Below are 23,601 nucleotides of genomic sequence, written 5' to 3' on the forward strand. Positions count from 1 at the left end.
ACCCTTGCGAAGAAGGTGAAAAATGGCCCTCCTGGAAGGTCCAGTAGGCCACATCCACCCAGCAACTGGGCAGTGAACCTGTTGCTGGGATTTTTGAATCCCACCCCTGGATAACTCTCACACATTTGTCGTTGCAGAATCTCCTTCTATTAGAAACCACAAGATCTTCAGTGTAACTAGCAGCAGTTTTAAAGCATCCTGGAGTATAAATTCTTTGCAGAATCATTCATTCCGAGCAGAAGTGTACAAAAGCAATGAACTTGTTGAAAGAATGGAAACCACAGATATGAACCTAACTATGTTAAACCTAGAAGCAGGTGTAATGTATACAATGAACATCAGTTATGAAGCTTGTGGTAAAAATATTACTTCCAGTAGAATTGTGAAAACAGGTACTGTATGCAATTATATTTACTATTTTATTCAATTGAAAATATTTTTTCTAACATGTCAATTTTTCTCCTAAAACGCTCCCTAATTTGAGCTGATAGTACTTGTGGTGGGATCCAACTAATTTAACAACTGGTTCATCCTAAAGACCGGGTGAGCATGGCTGCGTGGGGTCATGTGACTGAGTGGGTGTGGCCAACTCAATGTCACTCACAGCAAGGTGGGGCGGGTGGGCCGAAGCGGCGGTGGCTGGAGCCTTAGACTTATCTTTGTGCAGCAACAGCAACGGGGATTCTCCGACACCTCATCTTTTGCTGGGTTTTGCTGCCCAACAGACAAGGTTTTCAAAAAGGGGTTTGCAGCAGGAAACAGCAGGCAGCTACTTTTGGCCTTTGTTGGTGCAGCTGGGCCCCGCCCCGAGACACTGGTCTGCAGCTACTACCAGCCTTTTTTTTCAGAATGAGAATCCTGCAGCCGGTGCTCTTTTTCAACATGAGAAGCCTGCAGCCGCCAGTCTTTTTCAGCACGAGAAGCCTGCAGCTGCCACTCTTTGCCGGCATGAGGATTCTCGTGCCAACAAAGATGAGCGGGTACAGGATTCTCGTGCCAGTAAATACCGGCGACTGCAGACTTCTCAGTGGGGTGGACACAGCGAGGCAAGACCACCTTTTGGGCCCTGCTCTGGGCTTCTGCCTGTTCAACCTCCGCTCCGCCTCAGGTCCCACATCCAGCCCACGACAAGGGGACATACTGCTTCCAGGCCAGGCCAGCCGGCAGATGGGTGAGCGGGTGGGGAAGCATTTTCTCTCACGCATTGCACCCGGAAGGCCCTGTGGAAGCCTAAGTTGGGGCCAAAAGGCAGCTGAACCTCACCATGTGTCCCCCCTCCACCAAAGTGGTCCTTCAACCGAGTGTAGCAAGCCCAGAATGGATCTTCCTTCCCCACCTTACCTTCTAGCCCATGGGGCTCACACCATTCTCACAGTGGCAGCCCAGCATGTGGGCAGAGGCCCCGGGTAAGGCCAGAGCCAGGGACTTGAGCATCTCCCAGCGAAGGGTAAATGGGTGGCATGTGGGCGTAAGAATGGCAAGAGCCAGACCTGAAAAGCAACCAAGCCTCACCGTGTCTACCCTGAGGCAGCTCTTTGGCACTGCACCTTACCTTCATGGGCAGCTGCGGTGAGCAGAGTGGGCGAGGTACGGAGATCAGCTAGGCCGTGTGGTCTGAACGAGCAGAGGAGCCAGAGAGTAGCTGGGCGTGGGCATGATTCTAGCCACCAGCCAAGGTGAGCAAGGTGAGATAGGGTGGGCAGGGTGAAGTGGGCAGGGCCAGCCAGTGGTGGGATTTGCTGGTTCGCTGAACTGCGCAGAATCTTAATAACCAGTTCACCCAAACTGGTCCAAACCAGCTGAAGCCTACCTCTGGATAGTACCGTAAATCTGAAATGCCTTAAGTGTCTAATTAAAATTTGGGAAGCATTAGGGTTTTATTGATTTGTCTGTTCTCATATGCTTTACCTCTCATTGTATCACTGTCTTAATGCTGTATTCCAATACTGTATCTTTTAGATGCCTTGATATTTGGTCTAACTCTAAGGATCTTGAACTATAACTTCACTAACCAGTTTCTCAATGTGAGCAGCAGAGAATACCAGAATTTTTCTAGAACTTTGATGGGCAAGGTAATGCTAAAACCTGTTATATATTTGATATCTCAGAATAAATTTTATGTAATGCAATAATGCAACTATATCGACAACAATGATTTTCTTATTTATTTTAGTTTAACCTAAAATTAAGCTGTAGGCATAGAAAATACTGTGTTTCCCCAAAAATAAGACCAGGTCTTATATTTTTTTGGGCCACCAACAATGCACCAGGTCTTATTTTCAGGGAAGTCTTATTTTTTTCCCCAGTACCAAGAGGCAGGGGGCAGGCTCCCTCATGCCTCCTTGCCAAATAGTCTTAAAAGCAGCTTGGTCCACAAAACAGCTGATCTGCAGGTGAGCTTCTGCCACCAGCTCCAAGAAACATGGATGCTTTTGCAGCCTCAGTCTGCAGGTGCCAGGCATACAGCTATGCTGAGCCCAGTGCTTTCAGGCCCTGGTGGGTGCTGTAGCTCTCTTGCCAGTTGTACAAGGCAGGCGTGAGGCATAGCTGTGAGCCAAGTGCCTGCAGCATCAGGTAGGCATACAGGCCAGCGCTCAGCAGCCCAAAAGCAACAGCGGGTGATGTGTCACAGGTAGTACAGCTCCACCGGCATCTGCTGGCAAAGAGGCCCTGGCAGGCCGGCAGCTCAGCAGGGAGCTGAGAGCAGCACTGCCAGGAAGGGGAAGAGCTCCTGCAAGGCCAGCAGCAACAGAGGCAGCCGCTTGGCAGCCAGCACGGGAACCACCACAGCTGAGAGGAGGATGGAGAATGCACAACAAAAGAACAGAGGTGGAAAGCAATATAATAAAGGGATGTGACTGCTTTGGTGGGTTGGGGGAGTGAGGGAGATCTGGGTGTGTCTCTGTGTGTGTGTGTGTGAGAGAGAGAGAGACAGAGACAGAGAGAGAGACAGACAGACAGACAGAGAGAGAGAGACAGAGAACATTGTTGCCAGCCCTGGATAACTCTCTGAGGTTGGATCCGATCTCCCTCTCTCTCACCCTCTCTCTCTCATACACAAACACTAACCTGCTTTCCAGCTCTGTTCTCCATTGTGCATGCAGGGCAAGAAAAGTAGTCTGTAGGACTATGTTAAAAAAAGTAGTTCAGGCCTTCCAACTTCTCACAACAAAAAAGATCTCATGAACTTGGAAGGTCTGAACTCTTTTTTTAACCATAGTCCCACAGACTACCCTGCATGTGGTGCCCTGCATGCGGTGGCGCAGAGCAGAGCTGGAAAGCAGGTTAGTGAAGGGATGTGGCTGCCCTGGGTGGGGTGGGGGTGAGGGACTGTCAACCCCACGTGTGTTTGCCACTTCTTGTGCTGGCCATGCCCATCCTCCTGGGCTTATTTTTGGGGTAGGGCTTATATTAGGCCTACCCCCCAAAATTAGGCCAGGGCTTATTTTCAGGGTGGGTCTTATTTTGGGGGAAACGTGGTATTTTGGCTGCAATTCCAAAAACCAATTTTAGGCCCTTGCAGATGAAACAGAATCTGAGGAGAACAGGTAGGGAACATGATAATGGGTCCCTAACAGGAAGAAAACTCTGTATATGCTAGAGAGGTGGTGGCCTCCATTTCATCAGATACTGAAGGATATAGTATGCTGGAAAACTATTTATCTGGGATGCTTCAATTTGAATCCCTGCACTGAGAAATTAATTAGGCTAAATGGCTGAAATTACACGTTCTAACTCTATGATTCTTTGAAAGGCTTTCATTTAATTGGCATTGCAGTTGAGAGAAATTCAGTCTGTGAAATGAGACCCTGTGAAATGACATTCAGTTCTTGTCTACTCAGGTGACTTTTGAACATAAGAGGCAAATTGCCTTGTGACAGAAGTTAATTTTGCTCAGCATGCCATGGGTACAAATTTAATTTCTCTATAAACATTATGAAAAAAATATAAAGAAGAATGACAGAAAGGAGAAGGAAATTCAGTGTGTATATCTGAGGTTGTGTGTGTGTGTGTGTTTGTGCATGTGGTGCACACAAGGGCATTAAAACAGCAATAGTTCTCTTCAGTGGAGGTATGCTACCAGGTTGGACTGCTTCAACCAAACCAGTAGTAAAAAAAAAGCCTCCAATCAGCTAAGAGGAGGAAAAAAAGCGATCAACTATCAGCTGAGAGAGGATAAAAGACTGAAAAGTGCATGGGAGAGTGGGAGTCACTCCTAGCTTTTAATTTCTTCATCCTCTCAGCTGATTAGCTTGTTAGGGGTGTGTGCATTAGGGGTGTGCACGCGTGTGTGTGAGCGCGATCACCCACCGAACCAGTAGTGACTAAGGTAGGATCCCATTACTGGTTCTCTTATCTGTTTTCAGATTAGGAATTCATATCCTTCAAATATGAATGCATTACACCTATCCGGGAAGCTGAAAGTACAAGTGGATTCCATTAAAGCTGGAAGTATTATTGTGAAGCTTAAAATAATAATACAAGATCTAAATTTTTCAAAAGACTTGTCTGCATTTGACCCAATGATTGCATCACTTCACAACAGTTCTATGCTTGGAATTGACCCAAAGATCTCTGCGGTGGAAGGTATATTACTTAATTCAAAGTCTTATTTATAGTTTTTTTTTATTTTTTGAAGCAGTGTTAGGTATCTAAGATTTGGTAGGCTTATGTACCTACATCTTTTTTTACGGGGTGGCGGGGGAGGTGCTCCTATATCTCACTGGGATCACTGCTAAAATGCATTATCAGATATCTAAACACTGGTGATATAATTTCCTGCAGATTTCTGGCAAGAAAATGTTCTTAAAATGATGAGAAATTGGGCCACAAATGTTTGATTTGGAGGAGATTCTGAGGCCCACAAAAATCTTATCTCACTACTGCCTAATGTCCACTAATCAATGTAGTGTGGCTGTAGTAGTATTTATCCCTTTACTCCCCCTTTTATTGGTATTATTACTATTATTCTGCTGCTTTGCATGTACACTGAATGGTTCTGTGCTGGAGACAAATTCTTTGTGTTTCTAACTACACCTGGCCAAATAAAGTATTCAATCCAATCCAATCCAATCCTGCAGCTGTCTACCCTGGTATTATGGCATTGAAGTGGATGCCTCCTAAACACAATGATTTGGGTAATAAGCTATCAATCTGTCTTCCTTTTCTTTCTTTTTTAATTACCTAACTAGTTCTCCAGAGAAATCAGTGCAATTGTGTGACATTCATGAATCCTGTTTAAATAATTTATCTAACCTGCTATGTGTTATTCAATGGTTCAAAACTTTTAACCTGTAAAATGAGGATTTCTCCAATGGAAAAATCAAGAGCAAATTTGTACAAGTATTTGTGATAATACTATCTAATAAGGTCTCTGTTACAATATCAAAAAATCTTTAGCTCTCAAAGTGTAGCATAGGCAAAGAATCATGAAATGCTGGTATTGAATTAATATCTGCATCTAAAACAGGAAATTTTGACTCCCAGTTAACAAAAGCATCAAAATTTCCACAGATGTATTTTACTCTTTGTAACTAGCTGAAATATGTGTCTTTCACTTATTTGGCATCACCTTTTAAAAAAAGGATGCAAAGTCTGGATTGTGATATTAGTTGTGCCAGTTTTGGACATATTGTGAGTAATTCCAAAACTAATATCACAGTGGAAGCACCTGCACATAACAGCTGAAGCAGTGCTGGGATTCAAAAATTTTTACTACTGGTTCTGGGGGCATGGCTTGGTGGGCATGGCAGGGGAAGGATACTGCAAAATCCCGATTCCATCCCCACTCTTGGGGGAAGGTTACTGCAAAATCCCATTCCCTCCCCACCCTACTAACCTGCTTTCCAGCTCTGTTCTCCTGTGCAGGGCAACAAAAGAAGTCCCAGCTGATCAGCTGGGACTTGGGAGGCAGAGAATAGGTGGGGGTGGGGCCAGTCAGAGGTGGTATTTGCTGATTCTCCGAACTACTCAAATTTTCCGCTACCAGTTTTCCAGAACTGGTCAGAACCTGCTGAATACCACCTTTGAGCTGAGGTAGGATATAGATGTGTGTTCATTTTCTGTGGATTCTCATAAAGACCAAGAATAGCCTGGAAAATTCCCTGTCTTATTTTAGCCTTGGAAAAAATTGGAAACCCTAACCTCCGAAAGCAGTGAATATATTTGATGTTTCCTAAGGTTAGATTTAGATTTTCAAGATGCTGCACACTTTTTCAAAGGTGGACAAAAAAATTTAAAAAATGTATTTGAAAAATATTCTTGATAACTTGGCAATCACAATTGCAGAGACAAAGATACTGGATTTCCTGAGGATTATAAAAGTAAGAGCTTATGCTTTGCTACTTGTTATCATCCAATTTAACCTAAACTTTGTTTTCTTGAATGTTGGTTTTTGAACTTCAGATTGGGATGAGTGTGCATATAGAGCAGAAAATGATTGCAGTATGTCTGCAGAGTGTATAAATACGGTGGGTTCATATAGATGCAGGTGCAAGACAGCTACAGACGCCAATCCAGCCCGACCAGGCAGAAACTGTGAAGGTAAAAAAATAGGTTTATACTTTGATGGAGGATTTGTTTATTCCCATGAATTAAGAAAGTGTCTTCTTATCCCTGTGAGGGTTCTTTGATTTTATTATTTTTCAAAATCAATTATTAAATTTATTATACTGCTTTTTCCAACATTCAAGGGGGTGAACAATAATTTTTGTAAAAAAATAACAAGTTAATATAGTTAAAATCAAAACCAGAATTAAAATAAGCATTTAAAATAATAAATAATGTAAAGCTTGGTAAAAGAGATATATTTTTGTCACCTTCTTTGATATTCAAGAAGAGATGATAAAGCACATGTCCTTAAGGAGCATGGGTTGCAGACTTGAAGCCACATAGGAGAAGGCCCATTTCACCATGCCTGAGAATCAAGCATCTTCAAAAAAAGTCTCTCCTAAGGAACTAAATAATTAAGCAGCTTCATAGCAGGAAAGGCAATTCTGAAAATAATCTGATTTTGTTTGATTAGGAGTCTGATACACTCCGAGATCCCAATCACATAGAGGAGGGGGTGTCAAACTGGCAGCCCGTGGGCCGGATGCGTCACATGCAGGCCACGCCCACCCCAGCTCCACAAATTGGAGAAACATCATGAAACGTCATATGATGGCAATGTGATGCAGCAAATTTGACACTCGTGACATAATGAGCCACGGTGACGCAGTGGTTAGAGTGCAGTACTGCAGGCTACTTCTGCTGACTGCCAGCTGCTTGCAATTTGGTAGTTCAAATCTCACCAGGCTCAAGGTTGACTCAGCCTTCCATCCTTATGAGGTGGGTAAAATGAGGACCCAGATTGTTGGGGGCAATAGGCTGACTCTGTAAATCATAAACCACTTAGAGAGGGCTCTGTAGAGTGGTCTATAAGTCTAATGCTATTGCCATTGCTATAGAGAATGCTCTATACATCTGGCTGTGGGGAGATTTTTTGGCTGCAACTATGCAGTAAAGTCCCACATGTGTTGCATACATGTCACATGTAAGAAAGGGGCAAGAATTTGATTGTGTAGTTGTAGCTCCCACCTCCCCTGAATGTTCTTGTTTAGTTCCCTTTGAATCTTCTCAACAGGTGAAGTTTGAGTAGTACAACTAAATAAGGAGGTGCAACATGGGGCCTGCATTACTTACAGTAGAGCTTGGAGCCTACTTACGTTGAGTAGTGCATGGACAGAGCTAGCTGCTGTTTCATTTGTATAATTAATTCATTTCAGCTAACTTAACATTTTGTTCATGTATAAATGAAAGGAAATATCACTCTTTGATATTACAATTATACTTATTCTGTACAAAATGTTGCACTCAGGTGAAATTGTGGATCCTGTTACTACACAGGGATTAAATGTAGCTGATTATACAACTACCGCAGCTTTCTCAATGGCGGGAATACAGGAAGTGTCATCTTTCAAGAAGTATACTGAAGCAGCAGTGCTGCCCTCTAGTGGCATTCAGGAGTCAAGCACCCTTCCAGCAGAGAAGACATTGTCGACATCTCAGAAGATGAACATATTAGGGAATTTCAGGAAGGAGAGCATCTTAAACAGCTCAGAAACAGTTACTTTGGCTCCAAAATGGTCAGGTAACGTAACAAACTCAAATGGAACTGTAGCTGAAGAGAAATGGACTACCCAAGATCCGCAAAGCTCTTCAATGACCTCATGGAAGAGAAATGAATCTACGGTAGAGACTAGCACACCTGGCTCCTCAACTGAAAGAAGTTATGAGAATGTTATAGCCCTGAATGTAACTGAAAACCCCAAATTTCATTCTTTGAACCATACCCTTGATAGGCACATGGGGGAAAATAACAGTTCTTGGTCTAATGAAAGAAACAGTACAGCATCACCATCTTCTTTCAAGGAGAATATGACAGTCTCCCTTGCTACAGATTTGAGTGGTGAGTATATCTTTATTTTAGCATTAATAATAATACTTTATTTGCGGTCACAGACCAAAACACAAGTACAATAAAAGAAGAACATGGGAAAATTAATCATGAACAATTGGTTACCAAAAACCTGACTAAGGGGAATTACAGCATTCTCCTCTGATGGTTACAGCTCTTAAATTTTTTTTTTGGAAACCTGAGAAGTGATGTATGAGGAGCCATCCCCTAGACAATATAAGAACAAATTACTAACGTTGGGTCTAGAAGGGTCTGTTTCAAGGAGAGACAGTAACTTAGATCTGCCTGCGTTATACATAGGGCAATATAAAAGGACATGCTCCACGGTTTCAACCTCAGCTCTGTCACAGGGGCATATTTTAGCATTGACTTTAAAGGTAATAGGTTATTACAATGGGAAAGGCAGTGGGGTTTAGAAAATGGATGCTAGTGGTAACAAGCCAGAGGAATGGTTCCATTTAAAGAAATAAGAAAAAAAGAGAACACTTAAGTTTTAATATTTTTGTGGGATTTAAACAAATATCTAGCCCAACCAGTTCCCTTGTTTGCAAATTAAAAAGATCAAGGTTTCCTCTGTCCAGTTGTGTTTGACTCTAGGGGGCTGTGCTCATCTCCGTTTCCTAGCTGAGGAAGTCAGCATTGTCCAAAGATGCTTCTGTGGTCATGTGGCCAACGTGACTATATGTGGAAGCGCACAGAATGCTGTTACCTTCCCATTAGAGTGGTACCTACTTTTCTACTTGCAATTGCATGCTTTTGAACTGCTAGGATGGCAGGAGCTGGATCAGGAACAGGAGCTCACCCTGTCACATAGTGCTTGGGTCTCGAATCGCCAACTTTCTAGTCAACAAGCCCAGCATCTTAGCAGCTAGGCCACTAAAATAAGTTTTCATTATTTGCACAGAATGCTGTTTGCCTTGGAACTAACTAATTACATGAGCAGGGTCATAATGGAAGAAAAGTTATCATACGATTAACTATTCTTCCAAAATGGTATCACTTGTTATTTAGATTCTTTTTTAGTCTTGTCCAAAGATTAACCAGATAGGTATCATCTAAGGCAAATGTCCCCAACCTTTCTGGCCCCAGAGGCTGGCTGCAGCAATGGCGATCGCAATGGCAGTAGTGGCGGTGGTGGTGGGTGAGTGATTTTGCATGCACAACCTAGATCCTGCGCATGTGTGAATGAAGTTTCATGCGCTCACCCACCACTTGCACAACTCAGTTCCCAACAGACCAGTCCATAGACTCAGGATTAGGGACCTCGATAAACCCATTCTCTAATTGGGGCTGAGAAAAAAGAAATCCAAGCAACAGGTTTCCACACTAACAAAGATTCTTTTTAATAAATGATCAAATTGTTCATAAAACAAATGTGATAGATAATTCTAAGAATGGATTCAGTTGTTTCATTTTGTCTTTTCAGCACCATTTCCAGCTGAAAGAATATTTTTTTCCAATGTGACTAATACTAGCTTTCAGATTTCCTGGATTACACATTTTCCAGCAAATACTACTTTCCATTTTCTGCTCTTTGAGGAGGAACAGCTGATAAAGGAGACTAAAACCCAAAGCAGTCATCTGAATATTTCTGACCTAAAACCAGGAACTTTGTACACTGTTAAAATAAAGCCAGACCTTTATGGAAATGAAAGTGAAACCATGCGGCGTAAAGTAAAGACAGGTAAAGCACATAAAATATCATAGTGTGTATCTACTACTGCAAAAGTCCATAACATAAAGTATTATCTTTCCAGTTTAGTCTAAATAAATAGGGACAGACATTTAGTAACATCGGATGTCTAGTATACTAGCATGCTATTCTCTTTCCCAATATCCTCCCTATTTACAGAATCAAGTTTAGAGTGATTGCAGCTTGTGAAAATGTTCCCCTTGATTATATTTATCAAGAAAGTAATCAAAATTTATCTTACTTATCTTACTTTGATTACTTATCAAGAAAGTAATCAAAATTATTGATTCCTTGTAAGCAGGGGGTGGGTGAATATCCAAAATAGTTAGAATATAACATAATAGTTGTGTTATAAATATTATATCATATTTGCAGTAGTAATTGTTGATATATGCTAATCATTAACAATTACATTTCTTTTTAACAAGTGGTAATAAAGGGATGAAAAAAGAGGACTTTGGGGTTCTTTTTTTGTTTTATTTCTATTTTTTTAAAAAAACATTATATTGTGTATGATAAATATTGTTAGCTACTAATTCAGACTATTTTATTTAGTTTGCTAATATTTGTAATATAATATAGTAAATGATGAATGTGATATATTAATCTTCATCACTATGTTGTTTTCACAATTATTTTATTTGTTCAAAAGAGCAAAAACTTCTGCAAATCTTTGATCGTAGATACAAAACACTTAGATGTAAATATTACTTGTGTCTCTAAATGTAAAGTTGCTTCTTTTCAGTTGCTTTTAAGATATTCTTTTGATTTTCCACATTTCAAAAGTGAGTTGGCATAATGCATTTGATGTCTATAACCTGCCCACAGATTACTTCAGTGGTGGGATTCAATTTTTTTTTACTACCGGTTCTGTGGGCGTGGTAGGGGAAGGATACTGTGAAATCTCCAGTCAGAGGTGGTATTTGCTGGTTCTCTGAATTACTCAAAATTTCTGCTACCGATTGTCCAGAACTGGTCAGAACCTGCTGAATACCACCTCTGGATTACTTGTATTTTAACTAACAATGTTTGTCTAACTTTGGTCACCTTCTCATATCTTGCAGCTGCCCAGAAGTTTAATGGGGTGGTTAGGATAATGAATCTGAACTACAGCTCAGAGTTCAGCAACTCAAGAAGTGAAAAGCACCAAAATTTTTCAAAGATGTTTCTTAATGAAGTAAGAGGATGATGATGATGATGATGGTGATGTCTTTTTTAAAAATAGACAGCTTATAATGGACACAAACAGATATTTATTTTATCGAGTATGATCTAGGATAGAGGGTCCATCATGTCCCATGATTATTCCATAATATGGACTAGTAATTCTATGGCGATGTAACCTTAAGTTGCAACTTGCAAATCTGAAATAAGGGATAAAAATTACAGAACTAATATAATAATAAGTTGAACTTTGTTCTGAGCTTCAAACCCACATATTCACTGACTGGATGAAGAAAAATGGCGAATAATACTAATTGCCCACATTGCCAGAATAAATTGTTTGGATTTGCTTTATTTCCATTCAGCCAGTTGGATAAGAATGAGCTGTTTCCACTCCCAAATTCCCAGTTGGCTACTTGGGAATGGCAGTCCGAACAGTTGCTTACAGACTCCACATAGTGTATATGTGTAAAACAAAAGCCAGGAGGTAGGACTAGCGGGCATAACTTTCTCCCACATGTATTAACAGAATTCCTTAATATAGAGGAAGAAACTGGAACATTTTTGGGGGGAGAACAAAACAGCCATTTCACATTCTTAAAGATTTAACAGAAAAGCAGAATAATTATTCCATCATTCAAGAACAATCATTACTGCAACAGAATTTCTTGTACTGAGAAACAGGAATAACCTTGAGGAACAAGGAGAAAGAGCTGCAAACAACAGAATGGTCAGATAAAAGAAATCTGAGCTTGGGTCACAGCTGCAACCCAACTGAGCATCTCAGAAAAGATCCTCCCTAGTTCTCATGAACATAAAGAGAATGAAGGGTGAAAAAGTTTCAGACTTACAATATTCTGTTGTTACAGTGGTATCTTGGTACTCGTTGTTAATTGGTTCTGAGAGGTGCAACAAGTACCAAAAATGATGAGTACCAAACAAATTTTTCCCATAAGGAATAATCTATTAGTCATGAGACAGTTGATACCAACAAGTTCTAGCTTATGTGTTAAGTAACAAATAAATGAGTACCGGGACATTTTGAAATCAAAATGTGTAGAGTACCAAATTCATTGAGTTTCAAAGCAGTCAAGTGCTGAGATACCATCTTTGGTTTGGTTTCTTGATCTGTTCTATCTTGAAGGGCTGACATTTTTCCATTCCTCTAGCCCAGGGGTAGGGAAACTTGGCTCTTCTATCACTTATGGACTTCAACTCCCAGAATTCCTGAGTGAGCCAGAAAAGGTTCCCCATCCCTGGCCTACTGGTTTTTCAGTTGTGGGGGAAATCAATTTTTTACTTGAAGAGACTGTTTAAAATACAAATGTAGGACATATTCTTTATATGTCCTATCTTTGTATATTAAACATATTCTTTATATGTCCTACATTTGTATATTGTTTTCCTTCCTAGGCATGTCTAGGTATGGTAAATAAGTAAGTCAGTTTGGTCAAGTTTAGGCACCAGACTAGAAAGTAGGGAACCTAGTTCTGCCTTAGGCATGAAAGCCAGTTGGGTGATCTTTGGCTAGGCTCTCTCTTAGCCCAACTCACCTCACAGGGCTGTTGTGGGGAAAATAGGAGGAGGCAGGTGTGTGGATATGTTTGCCACCTTGAGTTATTTACATAAATATAAAAATGGGAAACAAACAAACAAACAAATAATTTTTAAATTTTCTGTATGCCATACTTCAAACCATGCAATCAAAATAATTTTCAGAACAAATACATACACAAATGCATGACTCTGTTTTGGTAACAGGTCCGAACATATTTGCCTCCTAATATTCTTCAAAAAATGGATGCTGGTATGATTAACATTTCAATAGTAAGTATTATCCCAGGAAGCATTGTGGTCAACTTCAGCCTCCTGATTCCAATAGACATGGACGCAAGGAATGTTGCTGGGTATCTTCTTGAAGCTTTTCGAAACAGCAGCCTTTTCGAGGTCGATAATAGCAGTCTTTCCATATACGGTAAATAATAGTTTCTTTTAATTTCATAGACTAATTTAATAAGCAGTTAAAACTCAGACCAATATTCTCTAAGGACAGTGGAATTCCAAAATGATATTCTAATTATGAATCATAGTTAGTAGGGTGGTATTAGAACGATGTTCATTCAGAAGAACAAATGTATTGATATTTTATAACAAGTATATAGAAATATTAAAGTATTGCCAGCATGCTAAATAATAATCACAAACTCATGTATTATGTGCTCTCTTTTATTATATTTTTAAAAAACAGATAACAATGAATGTGAGAGAGAGGAAACAGATTGTTCTCCTAATGCAACCTGTTACAATATTTATGGGTCTTATGAATGCAAATGCAAAGAAGGATTTGTCAGTGTAAATGCTGAGAGACCTGGGAGAAACTGTGAAGGCAAGGTTTCAATATTTATTTTCATTTTCTTCCAACTCTGCTATTCTTATTGCCATGGAATTGTTACTTCACACTTGTGGTCCCCATGAAAAGGATTAACATACACTCTTGGAAGTTCTTGTTGATAGAGTGGGCAAAGCCCAGTCACTTGAACCTGTCCAGGGGTGGGATTCAACCAGTGTTACTACCGGTTTGGTGACGTTTTGCACGTGCATGCGTGGTTTGGACGCACGTGCGTCTGATGTGCACTGTGAGCACATGTAAAAAAACCTTAAGCTGTGCTACCTGGACAGCTGACAAGCGCTGCGTGTGAGTGTGCAGCATTTGAAAAGCCACCTTTTTCAACATCAGCTGTGCTGCGCAAAGCAGCTGTGCTTGAAAAAGCAGGAAATAAAGGACAGGTAAGAGCCCAAGTGGGCGGGTGGGCCAAACATCAGCAAACACAGAACCGATTCGGTGTCTGCTGCTCTTCAGAGCTACCGGTTCTATAGAGCCGGGCAGAACCGGTAGCACCCCACCCCTGAACCTACCCCTGAAAAAGGCCATTCTAACACCTGTGGTTTCTCCACCTTGATTTGGCTATCAATATTGAGGTAGCCACAAATCTTTTCTAATGAAGAACCGACTTTCAGATTCCTCCACAACTGATCACTAAGGATGCCTTTAAACCTGACACGGCTCTTCTTGGGAAGGAAAGTTGTGGGTGGCATCTGGGAGCCATTGGATGCCACCCACAAGAGCCATTAGTGAGAACCCTAGAACTTGGAATCCACATATCAGCCAGAGACTAAGACTGGGGAAGGTTGGGTTAGAGGATGATGTGCTCTTCTTTAGTGTCATCCTCCTTCCCAGGAAAATAAAAGCAGATTGCAGCCGACTGATAAAGAAAACTTTTTGAGATGGTGGTAAAGCTAAGAATTATCTTACATTGGTACTTGGATAAAACTGACATAGGAACTGAATGGTGTTGAGGGGGCTGCAGATGTATGGTAGGTCTATCTTCTAACTAGGCTCCCAGTTTCTCTTGAGAAGGAAAAAGAAGAGGAAGGGGGAGGTTAGGTTTTGTTTGAGTTTCGATGGTGGCCTGCTGAGCAACATTAGGCCTATGTTTATAAATACACACACACACACACACACACACACACACACACAGTTTATATTGGATGCTTGTATTTATTCCCAACCTGGAAGGGGTTCAATTCATTCCTTTATCAAAGAAAGCTGTAAGCAAACATACACCTAAGGTACATGTAATTATATAAATTAATAGAATCAGTATTCCTTTTCAAGAATGATCTGCAGAGTTTCTAACATTATAACAATGCTACCGAAGTAATTAAATGGTAAATGATAAAATATATTAGACATCTTACTGCTATAACGTAAAATGCTGACTAAGTATCCTCCTTGAATGAAGCTTGAGTAGATTTTTTTTAAAAAAACTCTAGCTCTTCATCCCTTTCAAGTAATTAAAGTAATACTTTAGAAACATATAAAACACACCACAGTGAATTGATTAGGTATAAGAGCTGTGGTGGCATAGTGGTTAGAATGCAGTTGTTGTTATTAGTTGCGAAGTTGTGTCCGACCCATCGTGACCTCATGGACAACATTCCTCCAGGCCTTCCTGTTCTCTACCATCTTCCAGAGTCCATTTAAGCTCATGCCTACTGACTGCTTCAGTGATTCCATCCAGCCACCTCATTCTCTATCATCCCCTTCTTCTTTTATCCTCATTCTTTCTCAGCATTAGGCTCTTCTCCAGAGAGTTCTTCCTTCTCATTAGGTGGCCAAAGTATTTGAGTTTCATCTTCAGGATCTGGCCTTCTAAAGAGCAGTCAGGGTTGATCTCCTCTAGGACTGACCGATTTGATCGCCTTGCAGTCCAAGGGACTCACAGAAGTCTTCTCCAGCACCATAGTTCAAAGGCCTCAATTCTTTGGCACTCAGCCTTTCTTATTATGGTCCAATTTTCACAGCAATACATTGCCACTGGGAAAACCATAGCCTTGACTATACAGACTTTTGTTGGCAGGGTGATGTCTCTGCTTTTTAGTATGCTGTCTAGATTTGCCATAGCTTTCCTCCCCAGGAGCAAGCGTCTTTTAATTTCTTGGCTGTAGTCCCCATCTGCAGTGATCTTGGAGCCCAGGAAAATAAAATCTGTCTGGTACTCCCATCTCTTTAAGGACTTGCCACAATTTGTTGTGATCCACATAATCAAAGGCTTTAGCATAATCAATGAAGCAGAAGAAGGTGTTTTTTCTGGAACTCTCTAGCTTTCTCCATGATCCAGCATATGTTGGCAATTTGAATTCTAGTTCCTCTGCCTCTTCAAAATCCTGCCTGTACTTCTGGTAGTTCTCGGTCCACATACTGCTGGAGCCTAGCTTGTAGGATTTTGAGCATAACTTTACTAGCATGTGAAATAAGTGCAGTGGTGCAATAGTTTGAACATTCTTTGGCATTACCTTTCTTTGGAATTGGAATGTAAACTGACCTTTTCCATTCTTGTGGCCACTGTTGAGTTTTCCAAATTTGCCGGCAAATTGAGTGTAGCACTTCTACTGCATCGTCTTTTAAGATTTTGAATAGCTCATCTGGAATACTGTCACCTCCACTAGCTTTGTTGTTGCTCAGATTTCCTAAGGCCCATTTGATCAGATTCTACGATGTCTGGCTTGAGATCAGTGAACACCCCATCGTGGTTATCAAGGATGTTAAGCTTGTTCTTGTGTAGTTCTTCTGTGTAATTTTGCCACCTCTTCTTGATCTCTTCTGCCTCTGTTAGGTCCCTGCCATTTTAGTCCTTTATCATGCCCATCTTTGCATAAAACTTTCCCTTCATATCTCCAATTTTCTTGAAGAGATCTCTGGTCCTCCCTATTCTATTGTTTTCTTCTATTTCTTTGCACTGTTCATTTAAGAAGGCATTTATTTTTTATTTTATTTATTTATTTTTGTCAATTGCTTACAAGATAATAGGTATAAGTAAAACATAGTTATGAATACATGGATACATATAAGAAAAATAAAATATAAAAATAAAAGAAACAATAGGACAGGGACGGTAGGCACGTTGGTGCGCTTATGCACGTCCCCTACAGACCTCTTAGGAAAGGGGTGAGGTCAATAGTAGACAGTCTAAGGTTAAAGTTTTTGGGGTTTGGGGAAGAAACCACAGAGTCAAGTAGAGTATTCCAGACATTGACTACTCTGTTGCTGAAGTCGTATTTCCTGCAATCAAGTTTGGTGCGATTAACCTTGAGTTTGTATCTATTGTTTGCTCTTGTGTTGCTATGGTTGAAGCTGAAGTATTCATTGACAGGTAGGACATTGCAATGTATGATTTTATATACTATACTTAGATCAGAACGAAGATGGCGTAGTTCTAGGTTTTCTAGGTCTAGAATTTTGAGTTTGGTGGCATAAGGTATTCTGCAACAAGTAGAGGAGTGGAGAACTCTTCTTGTGAAATATTTCTGGACTTTCTCAACTGTGTTAATATGAGATACGTAATGTGGGTTCCAGACTGATGAGCTGTATTCCAGTATTGGTCTAGCAAATGATTTGTATGCTCTAGTTATTAGTGTAATATTACCAGAGAAAAAGTAACGTAAGATTAGGTTAACAACTCTTAACGCCTTTTTGGCTATGTAGTTACAGTGGGCTCTAGCACTTAGGTCATTAGAGATGAGTATTCCAAGATCCTTGACAGAGTTTGGATCATCAACAAGGTCTTGACTATTCAGCCTGTATTTTATTTTCTGATTTTTTTTTGCCAATATGTAAGACAGAGCATTTATTTGTTGAGATTTGAAGTTGCCATTTGTTTGACCATTCTGATACACAGTCAAGGTCTTTTTGAAGGGTAGCAGTATTGTCTGTGGTGTTGAATAGCTTTACATCGTCAGCGAAGAGAATGCAGTTGCTCTTGATATAATCACAGAGGTCATTTATGTAGAATATGAAAAGAGTTGGTCCTAGAACACTGCCTTGGGGGACACCACTGTTGACAGGTACAGAATTTGATAGGACGCTCCCAATTTTGACCATTTGACCATCTTATCTCTTCTAGCTATTCTCTGGAATTCTGAGTTCAATTGGGTGTATCTTTCTCTTTCTTCCTTGCCTTTCGCTTCCCTTCTTTCCTCAGCTATTTGCAAAGCTTCCTTAGACAGCCATTTTGCTTTCTTGCATTTCTTTTTCTGTGGGATAGTTTTAGTTGCTACCTCTTGTACAATGTTGCGAACCTCCATCCATAGTTCTTCAGGCACTCTGTCTATCACATCTAATTCCTTAAATCTATTTGTCACCTCTACTGTATATTCATCAGGGATATGATTTAGTTCATACCTGAGTGGCCTAATACTCTGTGTACATAAAAGAAAAGATACATTCGTCAAGCGTCAAGAATGAGACCAATCACTGTTGTATCATCTGCAAACTTCAGTATTTTAACAGATGGATCATTTGAGATGGAGTCATTGGTATATAGGGAGAAGAGAAGTGGAGAGAGCACACAGCCTTGTGCAGGTATTAGATGTGATTCTGCCTAGCTTCACCTGCTGCTTCCTGTCTCTTAGGAAGCTTATGATCCACTTACAAGTGTGTTCAGGTACCACTAGCTGGTTTAGTTTAGTTAGAAGAATGTCTGGAATGATGGTATTGAATACAAAGAGGATCCTTGTGTAGGTATTTGTAGATTCAAGGTGTTGTAGGATGTAGTGCAGAGCTATATTAACAGCATCATCTGTCAATCTATTTCCTCGGTATGCAAACTGCATGGGATCTAACAGTGGATCCATGATGGTTTTCAGGTGGGACAGCACTAGCCTTTCAAAGGTTTTCATAACTACAGATGTTAGAGCAACTGGTCTGTAGTCATTCAGTTCCTTGATGGAGGGCTTCTTCAGCACTGGGATGATAGTAGAGCATTTGAAGCCCTTCTGGCTTCATAGCACATCTCTAGTGAAGATTCGGGTGAAGTTGGGGGCCAATTGGTCAGCACAGACTTTTAGGCAAGAAGGTGTTATCTTGTCTGGCCCTGGTGCTTTTCCTGGCTTTTGTCTGTGAAATAGATCTTGCACTTCTTTTTCTGCGATCACCAGAGGTTGTGAATCCAATGGATTGGGGTCAGTTGTAGGAGGGTTGGCTGTTGTTGGTGTGTTTGAGATGGGGGTTGTGGAGATAAGTGACTGTAGTGTAGAGTCATCTCTTGGGTTGTTGGAAAAGAGTGTTTGCTATGACCATCATATTCTCTTGACAAAATTCTATCAGCCTGTGCCTTCCTTCATTTTATACTTCAAGGCCAAACTTGCCTGTTATTCTGGTTATCTTTTGACTTCCTACTTTAGCATTCCAATCCCCCACAAGGACATCATTTTTTAGTATTAATTCTATAAGGTGCTGTAGGGCTTCATAGAACCAATCAACTTCATCCTCTTCAACACCAGTGGTTGGGGCATAGACCTGGACTACTGTGATATTGAATGGTTTGCCTTGGATTCAAACTGAGATCATTCTGTCATTTGGGGGATTGTATCCCAGTATTGCTTTTCCTACTCTTTTATTGACTATGAAGGCTACTCCATTTCTTCTGAGGGATTCTTGCCCGCAGTAGTATACTTGATGGTCATCTGAATTAAATTCACCCATTCTTTCCATTTTAGTTCACTGATTCCCAAGGTGTCAATGTTCAGTCTTGTCATCTCTTGTTTGATCACATCCAGCTTGCCTTGATTCATGGATCTTACATTCCAGGTTCCTATGGAGTATAGATCTTTACAGCATTGGACTTTCCTTTCACCACCAGATGCATCCACAGCTGAGTGTCCATTCAGCTTTGGCCCAATTGCTTCACTCTTTCTGGCGCTATTAGTAGTATCCCTCTGTTCTTCCCCAGTAGCATATTGGACACCTTCTGACCTGAGGGGCTCATCCTCCAGTGTCATATCTTTTTGCCTTTTGGTACTGTCCATGGGTTTTTCCTGGCAAAGATACTGGAGTGGGTTGCCATTTCCTTCTCCAGTGGATCACATTTTGTCAGAGCTCTCTGCTATGACCTGTCCATCTTGGGTGGCCCTGCATGGCATAGCTCATAGCTTCATTGAGCTACGCAAGCCCCTTCGCCATGACAAGGCAGTAATCCATGAAGGAGTAGAATGCAGTATTGCAAGCTAATTCTGCTGCCTGCCTGCTGCTAGCAGTTCTGCAGTTCGATTCTCACCGGCTCAAGGTTGCCTCAGCCTTCCATCCTTCTGAGGTTGGTAAAATGAGGACCCAGATTGCTGGGGGCAACATGCTGACTTTGTAAACCACGTAGAGAGGGCTGTAAAGCACTGTGAAGTGGTATATAAGTCTAAGTGCTATTACTATTTCAAGTGGTTTATTTTTCTCATTAGATAAGGTGCTTTTATCAGCCTCGCTTCAAATTTTATTCACTCCACCTTGGGAATGACCTCTCATAAATCCAGCATGAAAGTTTACAGTTTTGTAACATTCTCAAAATTTGTTAGAAAAACACATTTCACTTGCAAGGTTGATCTGACATCATTGAGAGAGGAAGATTCTTTTAGAGTTGTCAGTAAAGCTCCCATTGCTTTGAAAAATAGCTATGCTTGGAATTGGGGTTCATATTTGTAGACCAACAAACAAATGTAGAAACACACACATTTCTAAATGCATGAAGTCTGAATAAATTGGGGGATTTGGAAGAGAAAATCATTTTATGAAAAAAGAGAGGTTTTTGTTTTTTTTTGTTAATTTACAGAATGGGCGAGTTTGAAGCTGAGACAGTGAGTATCCATTGGCTGGCATTCTCTGTGTTCAGCTAGTTCAGACTGAGCAATAGTTGGCTGAGTCCGCACTCTGTGAGCTCCAAACCTACAAACTTGCTGATAATGCTATGCTGCAAGCACTTTTGCTCTGCAGATAGGAAAGACAGAGTGGAGGAGGGAGAGGGTGGTTTTGGAGTGCATACAAATGATTTCCAAACGGGAAGGCTTCTTGAAGGATAGATCTCAAAGTTGTATTTACTGTAATTCCTTGTGGGGAAAAATGAGTTGTATAATACAAACTTTTCTCTACTTTATAGTATTTTCTTCAAGCATTAGTTCTGGAGATGAACAGTCAAAGGAATCGAGCAGCACAGCTTTACCCTTGACCTATCTGTATACTTCAGACCCCATGCCTTCATCTGCCAAAGACAATTTTTCTATTAGTAGCGGCAGAAGCTTGGAGAATGCAACTGTCAACACTACAAATAATAAGAAAAATATAAGTCAAACAACAAACATTAACTATTTACCTCAGAACTTGCCCTCGATTAACAGTTCTGCTGCTGGTTCAGTTAAGGAGGCAGTTCGAGTACTGTGTGAGTTTGAAAAAATTGTCATCTCTATTAAGAAGGACTTTCTGTACAAGCAATCTATCCCAGAAACTTCCTTGTACCTAGGGCATCCTCGCTGCAACGTATCCTCCAGTAATTCTAGCCATGTTGTTCTTCAGACAGACTGGAATGAATGCGAAACTGAAATACAAACTGTAAGTCTCTTACTCAACAATAAATTAAATAAGTTCTAATCAAACGTTAAGAATAGGTAACTTGAAATAATTAGTATAAGGTTTTTGGAATTATTAATGCTGAATACAGTATTACATTTTACTTTCTTAATAAGACTTCTTTTTAAAAAAAATATGCATATGCTACCCATAAAGACTACATGATGGGCAGGATTTGGGGCTTTGATTCACAGTTTAAACAGAAATGGTTTCTGAAATGTATTTCTCATTCTTTTCTGTTACGGTAATATAATTCTTATTTTTTCCAAGGATCTTCTACATGTTAGATTCCTCACCTGAAATAAACTAATTATGAATAGATTAACTCAATGAATAAAATAGAATCCTTGTATAATCAGCAGGTTCTGCATGGTTCTTCATTTTACTGTTTTGCTTACATTATAGCCCAGCCTACACATATCTACTTTTTCCCAATCCTGTTTGCTATCTTTTAAACTAAAAAAAACAAAAACAAATTCAATATATCTTTCTCTGTTGCATTTCTTTTACAGAATATCACACACACCGTTGCAAGAACTGTTCTTCGCGATGATTATTCTTCCCATGGGATTATCCACCACATACTGATTTCAAGTCAAATTCACTGTATCTTTCAGAATGATCTCTTAATTTCATCTGGACATACTTCAGAAGGGTAAGTAACTTTTTAGGAAATAAGAACCAACCACATTATTGTAGACATCAAATAATTGTAGCAGAAGTCCAAAATACAAAATTTAAAGGATAATTTCTGCAAAAGAGAGGGAGATATTCAGAGCTGACCTTCATTTTAGACACTATCAAAATACAGGTAACTCAACTACAATGTTTATCTTTTCATATACTACTTACATTTAATGTCTGGAAGTAGTAATAGGAAGAAATTACAGGCTTAGGGTTATATTTCCAATTACTAAAAGAGCCATGGTGGCACAGTGGTTAGAATGCAGTACCGCATGCTAATTCTGCTGACTGCCAGCAATTCAACCCATCAGACTCAAGGTTGACTCGGCCTTCCATCCTTCCAAGGTCAGTAAAATGAGGACTCAAATTGTTGGGGGAAACATGCTGGCTCTGTAAACCACTTAGAGAGGGTCGTAAAACACTGTGAAGAGGTATATAAGCCTGAGTGCTATTGCGACTACTATTTTCAAGATGGAGTAAACTTACTTTACTTACCGTATTTTTTGGAGTATAAGATGCACTTTTTCCATCCCCAAAAGTGGGTGGAAATGTCTGTGCATCTTATACAATGAATGTTGCCGAAGCCCCGTCCAGCCGCCAGCCCCCATCCTTTGGCCTCTGCCTCCCAGCAATTTGCCTCCTTGCAGCAAACAGCATATAGCCCAGGGGTGTCAAACTCAAATTCATCGGGGGCCGCATCAGCAGTTTGGTCCCCATCAAAGGGCCGGTTGTATCTGTAGGTCTATGTGTCCACTCTTTATTATCATAAATTAATGTCACTGCATTCAATTATTACTGTTTTTGTAATAATGTAAGCTCTGAAAGCAGAAACATAGTCAGAATAATGACAAGTAGATATTCAAATGTACAATTATTGTACAATGTATTGAAAAATGTTTTTGGTAACAAACATTAATTTTTTTAAACATACAAATATTGCCAAACACTGTTTATTAAACATATGGAAAACACAAGGCATTACCTTTTTTTAACTTTACTGACTAGATGGCTGACATCGTTTTCCTAAGGTCAGTCCATCGATGTTTGGCGTTAGGTCTTGTGCTGTAGCAATCTGCAAAACAGCATGGAGGTTATCATCAGTGATGCGTGATCTGAGCTTGGTCTTGTTCAGATTCATGACTGAAAACATCTGTTCACATAGATAAGTGCTCCCAAACATGGACAGAACACGTGCAGCTTGAAGTCGGAGCTGTGGCATCAAAGCAGGGGAGGAGACGGTAAAAGTCGTCGACTGTCGCATCCTGAACTTCGCTTTCAGGCTGCTGTTGGACTGCCCCCTTTTATAGTGCCCAGCCATCTGCCCCCTCCATTTATTTTACTTACCTTTTACTTCTTTCTTTCTTTTACTTCTTTCTTCTTGCTCCTCTCCGCGGCATCCGCGCTCCTCTGATCCCTGGAGATGTCGGGCGGACGCCACGTGATGACGCCACGTCCGACACCCAGGGAGCAGTGCGAGGCAGGAAGAAGTCGGGCCAGGTCCCGGAAGGTAAGTAAATTTTTTTTTTTTTTAACTTGAGCCATTTTTAAAATGAATTTACTCCGTGCAGGCACGGAGTAAATTCATTGAAAAAAAAGGGAGGCTGCAAGGCTGGCGGCGGCACCGCGGGCCATCAGACGAGGTCTGGCGGGCGG

At 40.6% G+C, this 23,601-nt stretch overlaps 1 protein-coding gene across 1 annotated transcript in view; it reads left to right on the forward strand.

Moving 5' to 3' along the window:
• UMODL1 (uromodulin like 1) overlaps positions 1-23,601 on the forward strand; it is a 58,193-nt gene that overhangs the window by 22,134 nt on the left and 12,458 nt on the right. Inside the window, exons 7-17 of the mRNA XM_087966789.1 lie at positions 138-392; positions 1,960-2,072; positions 4,368-4,587; positions 6,406-6,543; positions 7,859-8,449; positions 9,885-10,142; positions 11,216-11,328; positions 13,077-13,290; positions 13,564-13,701; positions 20,798-21,246; positions 21,777-21,919. Of these exons, the coding sequence (XP_087822915.1) occupies positions 138-392; positions 1,960-2,072; positions 4,368-4,587; positions 6,406-6,543; positions 7,859-8,449; positions 9,885-10,142; positions 11,216-11,328; positions 13,077-13,290; positions 13,564-13,701; positions 20,798-21,246; positions 21,777-21,919 (2,632 nt within the window). The remainder of the gene's footprint in view (positions 1-137; positions 393-1,959; positions 2,073-4,367; positions 4,588-6,405; positions 6,544-7,858; positions 8,450-9,884; positions 10,143-11,215; positions 11,329-13,076; positions 13,291-13,563; positions 13,702-20,797; positions 21,247-21,776; positions 21,920-23,601) is intronic.

This window comes from Notechis scutatus, chromosome 5, assembly GCF_049901735.1.
Source record: "Notechis scutatus isolate UNSWTSFEM ecotype Mainland chromosome 5, rNotScu1.2, whole genome shotgun sequence".
Classification (NCBI taxonomy): Eukaryota; Metazoa; Chordata; class Lepidosauria; order Squamata; family Elapidae; genus Notechis; species Notechis scutatus.